The following is a 13,957-nucleotide window of genomic DNA, read 5'->3' on the forward strand; positions in this document are numbered from 1 at the left end:
TCGGCTCTGAAGGACGACCTACAAGCCCTCAAAAAAGACTTCGCCGTTTAGATGAAGGAGGTGCGGAGATACCTGGACGCAGTGGGAGAAAGAGTAGCTACAATGGAGGACCATAAACAATCCCGGGATGAGGAAGTGGACCAGCTACAGCAAGAAGTGATCCACCTGCGGGCCCAACAAATTGATCTTCGGGAACACGCAGAAGATTTGGAAAATCGCTCCAGTAGAAACAACATACTGGTGAAGGGTGTTCCTTCCAACGTGGAAGGCACAGACATCACTGGATTTCTCCAGGGTCTCTTTCGCCACAAGCTGTAGGAATCTCAGGACTTTGTAATCAAAATAGACAGGGCTCACAGAGTCGGCTTGCAGTGGAAGGCTTTGTCGCCCCCCGGACATCCTAGCATTCCTGCCAGATTTTCAGCTTGAGGAGCTCATCTTGAGGCGAGCAAGGGATGCACAACCACTAACGTGTCAGGGCACTCCATCGCCTTATATCAGGACTTAGTGGCCATCACGCTGCAGAAGCGTAGAGACTTTCGACCAGTCACGACCCGCCTTCGCAACCAAGGTGTTTCCTACTCATGGGGGCACCTCTTTTGCATCATTTGTAAATGGGATGGCAATCTACGGCAAATCAGATCACTGCAGGAGGCATGTCAGGTCCTGGGCATTGACCAGCCCTCATCAGCTGAATCCTGGGTGGCGACAGGAAAGGACAACAAGAGAAATGGCAACGAGTCAGCAGTGGGGGACCCCCTCGAAGCCAAATCCAGAGACATGCTGCAGGAACACCGGGCGGTGTTGGCCTCTCTAAAAGCTGAATATGGATCCGGAGCAGGCGAATGGACTACTCCGGGGGTCAGATAATTGGACTATAGCAATGTCGGGGCAGCGGGCGGGCGGGTGGGGGAGCACTGTTGGCCACGTGATGCACCCTACAAACTGTTTCACCAAGGAGGCGCGGTCATGTACTGCGACTTCTGGACAATTTTCGGGGAACTTAATGTTGGGTTTGTTGGGGTTAGGGAGGGGGGCGGGGGGGGGGGGGGGGGCAGCGTCCGATTTCCGTAATGAATCCTTGCAAGGCGTCCTGGGGGCTCCCAAGTCCTTTATGCAAGAGTTCCTATACTGGCAAATACAGCTTAAAGCTACATAAAGCTGCTCTACTACACGGGGGGACATACCATATCACATTGGGGCTAGTTTAGCCGGGCCCGTAAATACCTAATATGGCTACGAAGCCTGTGAAAATACTTATACTTAACGTCAAGGGGCTCAACAACCCAGTGAAAAGGTGCGCAATCCTATCCTACTTACAGCATGCAGAGGCCGACGTGTGTCTCTTACAGGAGACACACCTCCTCCCCAAAGGTAACCACCGCATGCGCTCAAGGGCATTTCCCCATAAATATTTCTCTTCAATTAGGGAGAAAAAGGCGGGGTGGCTATTCTCATATCTAAGCGCTGTAAGGGGGTAGTAAAGGAGAAAGTGACAGAGCTGAAGGGGAAGCTCTCGGCCTACACTCTTCAGAGTACATCCCTAACTCGGGGCAAAAGAGATTTCTTCAGGCTGCCTTAGCAGACATAATGGCTTCACAGCACGGTATGACACTGGTAGGGGGGGGCCTAAACATAGTCATGGACTCCAATATGGACAGATCGCAAGCGTCTTACTTCTATGGGGGAGAGATCTCGAGGGAAGGGAAGGTATGGCTGTGTGAGATAGGATAGATAGACATCTGGAAGGCAGCCATTCCCATCTCGAAACAATATACATTTTACTCCCATGCACATAAGTCTTATGCCCGCTTAGATTACTTCCTGGGAACTGGGGAGGTTTATACGGTGGTTGAAGCAGTGACCATTGAACCCATGGCCCTGTCAAGTCAAGTTAACATTTGTATAGCGCACTACTCACCCAGAGGGTTTCAAGGCGCTTGAGGGAGGGGGGATCGCTACTTATCAAATAACCAAGTTTTGAGTTGTTTTCTGAAGGAGAGGTGGTTCTGTGTAAGGCGGAGGTGGGTGGGGAGAGAATTCTAGGTTTTGGCCGCTAAGTAGGAGAATGATCTTCCTCCCATGGTGGTTCTTCGGATGCGTGGAATAGCGGGGAGGGCTTGATTGGACGAAGGTAGTTGGCGGGTGGGGGTGTAAAAGGTCAGGCGTGTGTTGAGGTATCTGGGTCCTTGGTCGTAGAGGGCCTTGTGTGCGTGAGTGAGAAGGCGGAATGTTATTCTCTTGTTGACGGGGAGCCAGTGAAGGTCTCTCAGGTGACCGGATATGTGATTGTGGCGGGGTATGTCTAGGATGAGTCGGGCGGAGGCGTTCTGAATGCGTTGGAATTTTTCTGTAATTTGGCTGTGGTTCCGGCGTAGAAGGTGTTTCCGTACTCTAGTCGGCTTGTGACAAGTGCATGGGTGACCGACTTGCTTGTTTCAGTGGGGATCCATCGGAAGATCTTTCGGAGCATGCGTAAGGTGTTAAAGCATGATGATGAGACAGCGTTGACTTGTCTGGTCATCGAGAGGGAGGAGTCTAGAATGAATCCCAGGTTGCGAGCATGGTCCGTTGGTTTTGGTGCGCTGCCTAGGGCTGGTGGCCACCATGTGTCGTCCCATGCAGAGGGGGATGATCCTAGGATGAGGACTTCCGTCTTGTCAGAATTCAGTTTTAAGCAGCTGTTCTTCATCCACTCGGCTAGGTCTTTCATTCCTTCGTATAGGTTGGTTTTGGCGGTGTTTGGGTCTTTGGTGAGGGAGAGGATCAGCTGTGTGTCATCAGCGTAGGAGATGATGTTGAGGTTGTGCTGGCGTGCAATGGATGCGAGGGGGCTCATGTAGACGTTGAAGAGGGTGGGGCTGAGCGATGATCCTTGTGGTACGCCGCAGATGACTTTGGTGGCCTCTGATCTGAAGGGGGGGAGGAGGACTCTCTGGGTTCTTCCGGCAAGGAACGAGATGATCCAATCCAATGCTTTTTCTTGTATCCCGACGTTGCTAAGGCGTTGTACAAGGGTGCTATGACAGACTGTGTCAAACACTGCGGAGAGGTCCAGGAGGATGAGGGCAGCTGTTTCCCCGTTGTCGAGTAGTGGTCGGATGTCGTCTGTGTCTGCGATGAGGGCGGTCTCGTGCTGTGTTTGGCTCGGAAGCCGGACTGTGAGGGGTCGAGGGAGCCGTTAGACTCGAGGAAGGCAGCGAGTTGACTATTGACGGTCTTCTCTATGACTTTGGCAGGGAATGGGAGGAGCGAGATAGGGCGTAGTTCTTAAGTTCAGTGGGGTCTGCTGTAGGTTTCTTCAGGAGGGCACTGAGTTCGGCATGTTTCCAGCTTTCTGGGAAGGTAGCGGTGTTGAAGGAGCAGTTGATGATATCCCGGAGTTGGGGTACGATGACGGAGTCGGCCTTGTTGAAGATGTGGTGAGGGCATGGGTCGGTTGGTGATCCGGAGTGGATGGAGTTCATCAAGCTGATGTGTCTTCAGTGCTGATCGGGTGCCATGTGCAAAGGGTGGTGGTGGGCTTCAGTTCGGTGGTAGAGGGAGTGGGCTGGTTGCCGAAGCTGTTATGTATGTCAGCGATCTTGCTGTGGAAGAACGAGGCTAGAGAGTCGCAGAGGTCTTGTGAGGGAGTGATGTCGTTGGTGTCGGCGCTGGGATTGGTAAGCTCTTTAACGGTGCTGAAGAGTTCCTTGCTGTTGTGGACATTGTTGTCGAGTCGATCCTTGAATGCTGATTTCTTGGTGGATCGGATCAGCTGGTGGTGTTTGCGAGTGGCGTTCTTGAGTGCGGTCATGTCGTCTGTGGTTGGGTTTCTTCGCCAGGCTTTCTCCAGGGTGCGGCAGTTCTTTTTGGAGTTCTTGAGGTCGTCATTGAACCAGGAGGCTTTTTTGCTTCCTGGCTTGTTGTGATGTTTTTTCAAGGGTGCCAATTCGTCAGCGCAGTGGGTGATCCATTGTGCAAGATTGATGGCTGCTTCATTTGGGTCTGATGATCTGGCGGGAGGGTTTTGGTTTAGCGATGTGGTGAGCTGGTCGGTTGTAATTTTGTTCCAGTTTCTGCGGGGGACTTGTTGTGTGTGGTGGTGGGTCGTGGTCTTTCTGAAGTTGAAGTGGACGCAGCTGTGGTCCGTCCAGTGGAGTCCTGATGCGTGATTGAAGGAGATGTGCTTGCTGGAGGAGAAGATTGGGTCGACCGTGTGTCCGGCGTGGGTGGGATGTTTACCAGTTGTTTGAGTCAGAGATTGGCGAGGTTGTCCAGAAGGGTGGTGGTGTTGCTATCGTTGTTCTTTTCCAAGTGGAAGTTGAGGTCCCCTAGGAGAATGTAGTCCTCGGAGGGGAGGGCGTGTGGGCTGATAAAGTCAGTGATGTCTTCGCAGAATTGTGTGCGGGGTCCTGGTGGTCTGTAGATGAGGGTGCCTCTAAGTGTGGTCTTGGGGTTGGTGTGTATCTGGAAGTGAAGGTGTTCGGAGGCTGTGAGGGGGTCATCGGAGCTGGTCATGATGCGGATGGTGTTCTTGTGGACGATGGTGATGCCTCCTCCTGTTTGGTTGATGCGGTCCCTACGGATGATCTTGTAACTGTCCGGGATGGCTATGGCGATGTCGGGCACTGATGAGGCGTTCATCCAGGTTTCTGTAAGAAAGGCGACGTCCGGTGTTGTGGTGTCGAGTAGGTTTCATAGTTCGATGGCATGTCTGTGGACCGAGCGAGTGTTGAGCAGGATGCACTTCAGGTGATTGTTGTTTGAGCTCTGTTTGGCGTTTGTGGTTGTAGATTGGTTTTTGATGCTGCAGAACTTGCAAGATTGGCAGGTGAAGGGTCCATGGGTGCGTCCTGGGGCGGCTTGGTGGCAGTTGGGGAGTCGGCCGGTGTTAAGTGCAGAGAGGGTGGCGGCGTCGTATGTTAGGCGGGTGGAGTGGTTTTTGCGTGGACCAGGGGGTCTAGCGCTGGGCGCGGTCATGGCGCGGACGGGCGTAGACGGGCTTACCTTTGGCGCGCCTTCAGCGTGTATAGGGCGCGTCCGCTGCGCGTAAATTGCACTGCCATGAATGGATGGTGGAGGGGGGCGGAGCGAGGGAGGAGCAGCTGGGAGGCGGGAGCGGGGAGGCGAGTGGGGAGGGGATTGGCTGTGGATACTGTAGGAAGCGGGGGTGGGGCCGCGGGGGAGTAGCGGCAGGGAGCGGGGAGGAGAGCCGGGCTGGGGCACAAAATGGCACCAAACAACAACAACAACAATGCAGGGCGAGATCGGGGCGCAGTCTAGCACAGATACTGAACAAAGCGGCAAATGCGATACCACAGTAATCAAAGCAGAGCGAGGGGCACAGTCTGGCACAGGTACTACTACAATCTGCAAATACGATACCACACGAAGCAAGCAGGGCGAGGGCACAGTCTGGCACAGGTAGAGGACACCACAGGTAGAGGATATCACACGAGGCAGAGAAGGGCGAGGGCACAGTCTGGCACAGGTAGAGGACGGCCAGGAGCGGGTGGAGCGACCGGTTCTGACTGACTGACGGTACAGGTACTAGTGACTCCACGAGCCCACCAACCTGGAACCTGGAGACTCAAAGAAAATATGCTCCATCACAAAGTGGTGGAACAGCAACTTAGTACATGCATTAAAGACTACCTCACCCTTAAAGACACCTCAGACATAGCGGTCACGACATTATGGGAGGCGATGAAAGCAGTAGTATGGGGGGAGCTAATAGCAATCGCGGCTGCCCAAAATAGGGAGCGCAAGGAGGTGAGATCCACCCTATTGGCTTAGTTGCAGGAACTGGAGTGCATAGCAGGACTAAGGCCCCTAGGGTATGGAGACAACTTAAGGCAGCCAGGGCACAACTAGCTGCATTAGACCTGGATAGGGTGGAATACCCTGCAGTCTGTCTAAAGCATTCTTATTACATTGGGGGCGGACCGTACGGCCGGGCTACTGGCGAACAGGTTGCGAGCCCAAAGACAACGATCAATTGTTTCCTCATTGCAGAGGGATGGATTGGGGGAAGTCAGAGGAGATCAAGAGATAGCCCACGCATTTTGGGATTTCTAAAAGAAGCTGTACACAGCGGACACACTGCCTGATCACGACACCACAGCCTACCTACAATCCGTCACTATGTCCACACTGACCCCAGACCGGGCATCGTCATTGGACGCCCCCATCCACATAGAGGAGGTCATCACAGCGATCTCGTGCCTCAAAGTGCTTAAGTCTCCGGGCCAGGATGGGTTCCCCTCCCTTTTCTACAAATAATTCTGCGCCATCTTAGCCCCGATTTTAACAAGGCTGTTTAACTCCTTAGGGAGTGCCACTCCTATCCCAGACACTATGCTGGCAGCAGCAATAGTGGTCTTGCCCAAACCAGGGAAGGATAGGCAACAATGTGGCTCGTACCGCCCAATCTCTCTACTTAATGTAGATTTTAAATTCCTTACGGGAATCCTTACATTTCGGCTGGGTCCCCAAATGTCAAATCTGATAGAACCCGATCAAGCAGGATTTATACAATCCTGACAATGCAGCGATAATACAAAGAGGATACTCCATCTCATAGATACAGCCCACCAAACGCAAATGGACAAACTCTTGTTCACAATAGATGCTGAAAAAGCGTTTGATCAGGTGGACTGGGGGTTTCTGGGACACACTATGACGAAGTTTGGCCTGGGGGAGAGTTTCCGAGATTGGGTGGGCTGCTGTTACACTAGACCCACGGCTTGCATTAGAGTTAATGACATCTCCTCTCGACCCTTTGACATCCAAAGAGGGACCAGGCATGGATGCCCGTTGTCCCTGCTACTGTTTGCTCTGTATATAGAGTCTTTGGCGTAGAAAATTAGAGATAACCCTAGAATCAAAGTAATCTCAGTTGGGGGGGAAACACACCCCTTCAGCCTCTATGCCGATGAGGTACTAGCAGCACTGAACGAACCACAGATTCCTCTTCCCCCCTTTCTTGAGGAATTAGACATATTTAGTCGGGTCTCTGGTTTCAGGGTTAACATTGGTAAATCTTTAAAGCTAAACTTAACCCCGGCATCGCTCACATCAGACACCACAGACGCCTGGCCGGCCGGCATGAAATTTGGACTTAGACTTAGCAGCCACGGTCCAACAAACAGCTCAATTAAATTATGATAAGTTGACATGAAAGGCCAGAAAGGACCTGGATGCCTGGAGCAAGCATAATCTTTCCCTCTTGGGGCTGGTAGCTGCGGTCAAAATGTCCTTGCTGCCGAAGGCGCTATACATGTTCCAAACTCTACCAGTTTTATCTCCTGAGGGAGTGATTGCCTCACTGCAACGCAGCATCAACCAGTTTGTATGGGCGGGGGCACGACCACGGATGAGTAGGGCCTTAGGGTATATGCGCCCTGAAAAAGGAGGCCTGGGAATTCCGGACCTTCTCAGCTATTATAAAGCGGCCCAGCTGCGATACCTGGTGGAGTGGGCAAGGCCAGAATCGGAAAATGGTTGCTCTTCCAAGACACGACACTGGAGGTTATCCCATTGTGGAAAGTCCCCTTCTTAAAGAAGCCTCAGTGGCCAAGGGGCCTGATGGGCTCACGTTTACTAAATCAGTGATACAAGCCTGGGACGGGGTGGCGACAACCAAGAAACTCACGACTTTTCCATCTCCTCTGACCCCCCTGTTTGGCAATAGCGAGTTTACCCCGGGAATGTCCAATAAATCATTTAGGGAGTGGCGGGATACTTCATGTCGCTCGGTGAGCCAACTATTTGATCTCTCAGGGGTGCTCACGCTCCCCCATTTGAAATTAGAGTATGGGATTCCCGAGTCCAAGAGACTGAGTTTTTTTTTTTTAAACCTTTATTGGGAGAGAAGAAGGAAGTCAGGTAGAAGCAGTGATGCACATTCAGATTCGATACACGAGTAAAGCACATACATATACAAGTACATTTCAGCATCAAATATCAATAAGCAGTGGTACATGTCTCGTTCAGAATGCGGTGCATATGATGACAGCAGATCGAAATCGCGCCAGAGGGCAGCGTACAATAAAGACACAATGTCCAGTGAGGGGTCTCAAAATCGTGAACAGTAATCCCGTAGAGTGCAGTGCCAATGAATCACAACGGAGCAGTTAGCGCTTCCCCCGCACCCATATCGTGCAGCTCTGAAGAGCACCTATCACCCACGCCCTACCATCCATCAACCAACCTTCGTTTCTGTGATATTTGGACAACCAAGCCTAGTCAACCATCTTTCCAGCAGGGCACTGGGTTAGCATACCCCGGAATGGTGAATGTATTGTAAAATATGTACCGCATAACGTCTGGGAAGTGGTACGCCCCTAACCCACTCCAACTCGATCTTCACTCTCTGAGTCAGTATCTCGCACAACCCTGGTCAGTAAATAAACCTGCAGTGGGCTCCAGAAATCTTTAGGTCTAGAGTTCACTGGCATCATGTCAGCATATATATTATACTGATCCTGACAAAATGTGACATCATCCAGCCACTCCTTGCCGTTTCGCCAATAGTAGAGCCACATCTGTAAATCTACGATAAGGTGCCGGTACCTCCTTAGTGTACCCTAGCAGCATCACTATGGGATCAAATTGCACCGCCTTCTCAGTCATGACCTGCAGGGCCTCGTGGACCTGTGCCCAGTATTCATATATGGCTCCACACTCCCATGCCAAGTGTAGAAAATCAGCTCCCTCTGCCCGGCACCGAACACATCTATCGTCCTCTGCCAAGCGGAATCTGAACTTTCTGGCCGGGGTGTAGTAACAACGCTGTATAATTTTATAGTGAATGATCTTCAGAAGGCAGCTAGAAGAGATATTAGCAGTCACGCCGCAACAGTAAGCCCATTTCTCATCAGGGATGTCAACTCCAAGTTCATGATTCCAATGTCCCTGCGCCCGAGTAGTCGGTGCCCCTTTCTGTTTCCTAATAGTGCCGTACAGCTTGGAGACCAAATGACGTCCGTCCGACACCAGCATCGCATGTAACGGTAGAGCCACTCCCGGCTCCCTCGGGAACTCAGGCAGCAGCGTACGCAGGCCCTGTCTAAGGCGGATATAATAAAACACATCCAACGGAGAGGGTGCCGCATCCGCAAAAAATTGTTCACGGGTACGAAACCTGCCCTCACGGAACAGACCCCCCCATGTAAGCATACCAAGTCGTTTACACATGCGTTGAAACCCTAGTTCTTGTAGCAAGGACATTGCAGGATGATAGACCAGAGGAAGTGCCGGTGAGTAAAGGAAAGTTAGATCTAAGTCCAAGAGACTGAGTTACCTGCAGCTGAGGCACTGGGTCCTTCAACCAGGGATGAGGGAACAAGGGGGTCGTAAACTCACCAAATACAAAAATGGTTCATTACTAAGCTCACCGATAAGGGGTTGATCTCCGAAATGTTTGATATGATTAGAACTGGCCCACATCCACTAGTAACTCCTAGTCAGAAGCGCTGGGGGTGAGAATTAGGAGGCGACCTTACACAGAAAGACTGGGAAGGAATTTACTATTAAGCGAAACACACCACTCGAAATGTAGCTAGTATTGAGACAGCTATGAAAATAGCTACCTATTGGTACCTTACACCGGCACACCTCCACAGAGGCAACCCACATAGGAGTCCCACTTGCTGGAGTTGTTGCGATAATGAGGGAACACTGCTACATATACTGTGGGATTTTCCATTACTGTCTAACTATTGGCCTAACATATTTGATGAGGTAAACAAGCTCTTTGATACTGAGATCCCTAGGCTTGCAGTATACGTAATTTTGGGTCTCCCCAATATGATCAGATTTCCTCTGAAGAGCATGAGAGGGCGCGAGATGGGGCTAGCTTTGGGGGCAGCGCTGCAAAAACATCTTGATCACTGGGGGACCACCACTTCTCCTACATACGTGGGATGGCTCCACAGGATATGGCACATCGTAGGGATGGAACGCATTTCGGCCACACTGAGCGGCTCCGCTGACACCTTTCAGACTATATGGGGCCCATTTCAGCGCCGGGAAACCTACGGGTAGCTGTGCGCTTAAGAAATGTAATAATAAATAAATAAATAAATTTCTAAAGCTGCTATTAGCAGAATTCAATGAAGTCACTCAGACCAAATATCTGAGAGTGTTGCAGCTTTTGGACCTGGGGGCAGAACGGCCTAGAGGGCGACGCAACTGGTATGGGACAAGGACTGGACAGTCATGATTTTTGAATATCGGACGGGGAGGGGGGATGTTCAAGTTAATGGTTTGATTTTCTTACAATGCAGTGCATTATTCGCTCTTACAATGTTGCACAATTTTCATGGTGTGCAAAATGTTTTCTTTGACATACGAACTTCTGCGTACTGTATGTTATCTTGCACTTTTTCGCCTCTGCCTTTGTATTGTTTTCTGATATTGAAAATGTCAATAAATACATTTAAACATAAAAGGGTTTAGTTTAGCAATTTGGAGAAGTACCTTTTGATTCATTAAGTGGATGGCAGGTACCCAGAAGTTTGGGAGTAAGAGCAGGCTGGACGTAAAAGTACCATCATTTTCACATGCCACCCTTTGATCACGGGCACTCAGGTGAAACTTTCCTTGCCCTGAGGTCAACCTTGCACTTTCAATTCTGGAGACACATTCAAACTCAACAACCCAAAGACCTTCTTCATATAGCCGCAGCTAATGCCAATGGTAAGCTGGTAAAGTTGTGCTAACAAAATCAGTGTCAGAATCTAAACACTACTATTTCTGTACATACCTTTTTCAGTTAGAAAGGCTGGCCCTCACCAGATACTGTACGTCCATAATAGGGTTGAAATTATACAGGGAAATTTAAATTCTGTTTGGTGTTTTCTGAAAATCTTCAGATGTTATGTAAGAGGTCCCTGGACCCATCAGATACTCAAAATATTTTCTTTATAGACCTACTGCATATGTTTTAGTCAGACTGTCAAAGGAAAGCTGCCTTGGATTTAAGATGGCCATCTCTCAACTTCTATCATTTCTGCAATGATGAATAATGGGCAGGTGCCAAATTTGCCAATGCTGAACATGCCACTGCATGATAAATAAATGAAGTCAAAGAGACATTTTTCCTAGCCACATTTTTAAGAAGGATTCTTCTAGCCTCCTTGTTTAAGGTGAAGCCCCAGGTTTAGAGTGTGGTTTTGCAGTCTCCATTTGTTGGCAGCCCTCCTTATGAAGGAAGCAAGAGCCTGCATTTGAGTCAATACTCAATCTATATACAATGTTGACATGCAGTGACATCATGCTTACATGACAGACTCAAAGTGCATCAAAAGTGCCCGTCTCAAACTGCCATTTTGTTGTTACACTCACTACATGTAAACTTCAAAAGACCGCGGTTTAAAGAAACTGCAAGGACACTTAAGGATATAGATTTTATCAAATATGTCGTAATTTGCTGTAAAACACCTGGGGGCAGATTTATGAGGCCGTTGCGCCTCTTTGCGCTGCAATTGCGTCATTTTATTTGACGCAACTGCGGCGCAAACAGTGCGCCCTATTTACAACGTGACGCATCTAGGAGATGCGTCACGTTGTAAAGCACTGCGCCATAAGGAGGCGTTCCTGCGCAGGAGGGGCGTTCCTGCGCAGGATCGCCTCCTGAAAGTGGCTGAGTGAAATCTATGAGATTTCACTCAGTCACTTTCAGGGCAATGCTGCGTCAAAACCCTGCGCCTGCTTGAAGCAGGCGTAGGTCTTGACCCAGCATTGTGTAGATGGGGCACCCCCGAGCCTTGCTGGAGCTGCGTCGCGCTTGCGACGCAACTCCAGCAATGCGCCACATTTCCGGCACAGATGCGTCACGCATCTGTGCCGTTTTTGCACCATGGTGCGCCGCATTATAAATGCGGCGCACCATGGTTGGCGGAGCTGTGGCGCACTGTAGCGCACGTTAACTGGCGCATCCCTGGGGATGCGCCAGTTAACATAAATCTGCCCCCTGGGCTATAACTGACCAACAAATTAGAATTAGAGACAATGTTCAAAGTTCCAAAATCTGGTGAGTGGGAAAACGGGTTAAGAGGCAGCCTTGGAATTCAGCATTCTGGGGGTAAATGACCAACAAAGCTCAAATATTTAAAGAGCAGCGAACACATTTCTACTGTAAAGACTACATCATGAAAAATATTTAAAAAAATAAAACATTTTTTAAAGGTGTTGAACATTATTCAGAGGGTCTGTATAACTTCCATACGTTGAACACATAAAGTGGGCCAGTCTTCGAGAAGCACAGGTAGGACACCAACAGAAATTATGTGCATAAGCAAAAGATGAACAGAGTCTCACTACTATAAGAGGGAAGAATAATGTAAGGTTGAAATGTTCAGGAATAGTTCTGTGTGTATCAAACAACCAGAATAGTAGGGGGAGCTGCAGGTTAAGAGTGAGGTGCACTAGCAGAACTGTACATGGGTCGAAATCCTAGAACAGCAGTGGTGTTTGAGGCCTGGGCTGAAGGCAACAGATAGAGCTCTATAGTTTCAGTACTGGGATGATGTCAAGGGTGGAGTGCAATGGCACAGTTATACATGAGTGCCAGTACAGGAATGGTAGTGATGTCACAGGTCAGGATTAATGTGCAATGGAAAAAGAGAAGTGGAAAAGACTGTGCAGTCCTCAGAAGGTTCCCCTAAAGTAATATGAAGCACTCCCATCCTCACACACCCCTGCCCACCCTCACCATGTCTGGGTCATTCCAGTGGCCAGGGCCCGCTACCGGCTGAAGCACATCCTGGTGCAAGGCGTACCAGTCCACAATTTTCAGGACGCTGCTCCATGAATCAGTGATGTCATCGAAGTTCCGCCACATGTTGCATATCTGTTCCAGAAGTTTGTAATCAACCTGAAAATGGAGAAACATAAAAATGAGGGAAAAAGGGGGACCTTTATACTCCAACAGTCCTATCTCCAGTAAAACAGAATTGCTATGGCATGAGAAGGTATAGAAGGATAAGTTACTTACCTATAATCCTAGTTCTCTTCCAGTGGTGTACTCATCAAAATCATAAGCACTGAATATTCCTGCCCATGTGTGGGGACCACGGAGTACATAATATATATATATATATATATATATATATATATATATATATATATATATATATATATATATATATATATATATATATATATATATATATATATAATGCAGTCTTAACCAAAACAAGGCTAGACAATGCTTCCATGAATTGTATTCTTTTAACTCTCTTTATTTCAATCATAGGAGGAAAATCAGGTGAGCAAAGAGACAATCCATACTTTATTTATTGAACTGCACATATGGCAATGGAACAGGATAGGCATTGTTAGCCCAGAGGCTGCATTGGAAACACATAACAGAAGAAAAAATGATAGAACTGGCACTGTGCCTTTAAGGCTGCCATGACCCCTTGCCTCCCATCATGCCTCAGGGGTGACAGTTAGGTCAGTTGTTCTTTACAGAGACCCGAAGATAAGGGCACAAAGAGATGACTTATTGCTTGATCATTTGTCCGGGGAGGTGGGCGGGTTGATTATGACTTTGATGAGCATAACTCTGCAAGAGAACGAGGATTACAGGTAATTTATCCTTCTCTTCCAGAGGATCCTCATCAATTGTTATACACACTGAATTGAATAGAAAGCCCATCCACTACCTCTGTGGACAGATGACCAAGAATCAAGAGCTGCTATTCTCTGCACTGAAATACATTTCTCAAAGAGGCCTGGCCTACTTGAGTGTCTGCTCTCGTATCCAAATCGAGACAGCAGTGTCTCGTGTACATATGTAACAACCTCCAAGTGCCTGCCTTGCAGATTTCAGAGATAGAAACATTATGAAGCCGGGCCACATTAGCTGCCTTTCTTCTTGTGGATTGTGCCTGGGTTGTAACTGCAAGGAGTTTGTTGGATATCTGGTAAGCCAATTTGATACAAGAAACTATACATCTGAAGACCG

The 13,957-nt window shown here is 49.1% G+C and overlaps 1 protein-coding gene across 1 annotated transcript in view; it reads right to left on the reverse strand.

Annotated features, from left to right (window-relative positions):
* Positions 1-13,957, reverse strand: part of NAGA (alpha-N-acetylgalactosaminidase) — a 509,595-nt gene that overhangs the window by 153,640 nt on the left and 341,998 nt on the right. Inside the window, exon 5 of the mRNA XM_086958456.1 lies at positions 12,701-12,862. Coding sequence (XP_086814582.1) covers positions 12,701-12,862 — 162 coding nt within the window. The remainder of the gene's footprint in view (positions 1-12,700; positions 12,863-13,957) is intronic.

The sequence above is a fragment of the Lissotriton vulgaris genome, chromosome 1_1 (assembly GCF_964263255.1).
Source record: "Lissotriton vulgaris chromosome 1_1, aLisVul1.2, whole genome shotgun sequence".
NCBI lineage: Eukaryota > Metazoa > Chordata > Amphibia > Caudata > Salamandridae > Lissotriton > Lissotriton vulgaris.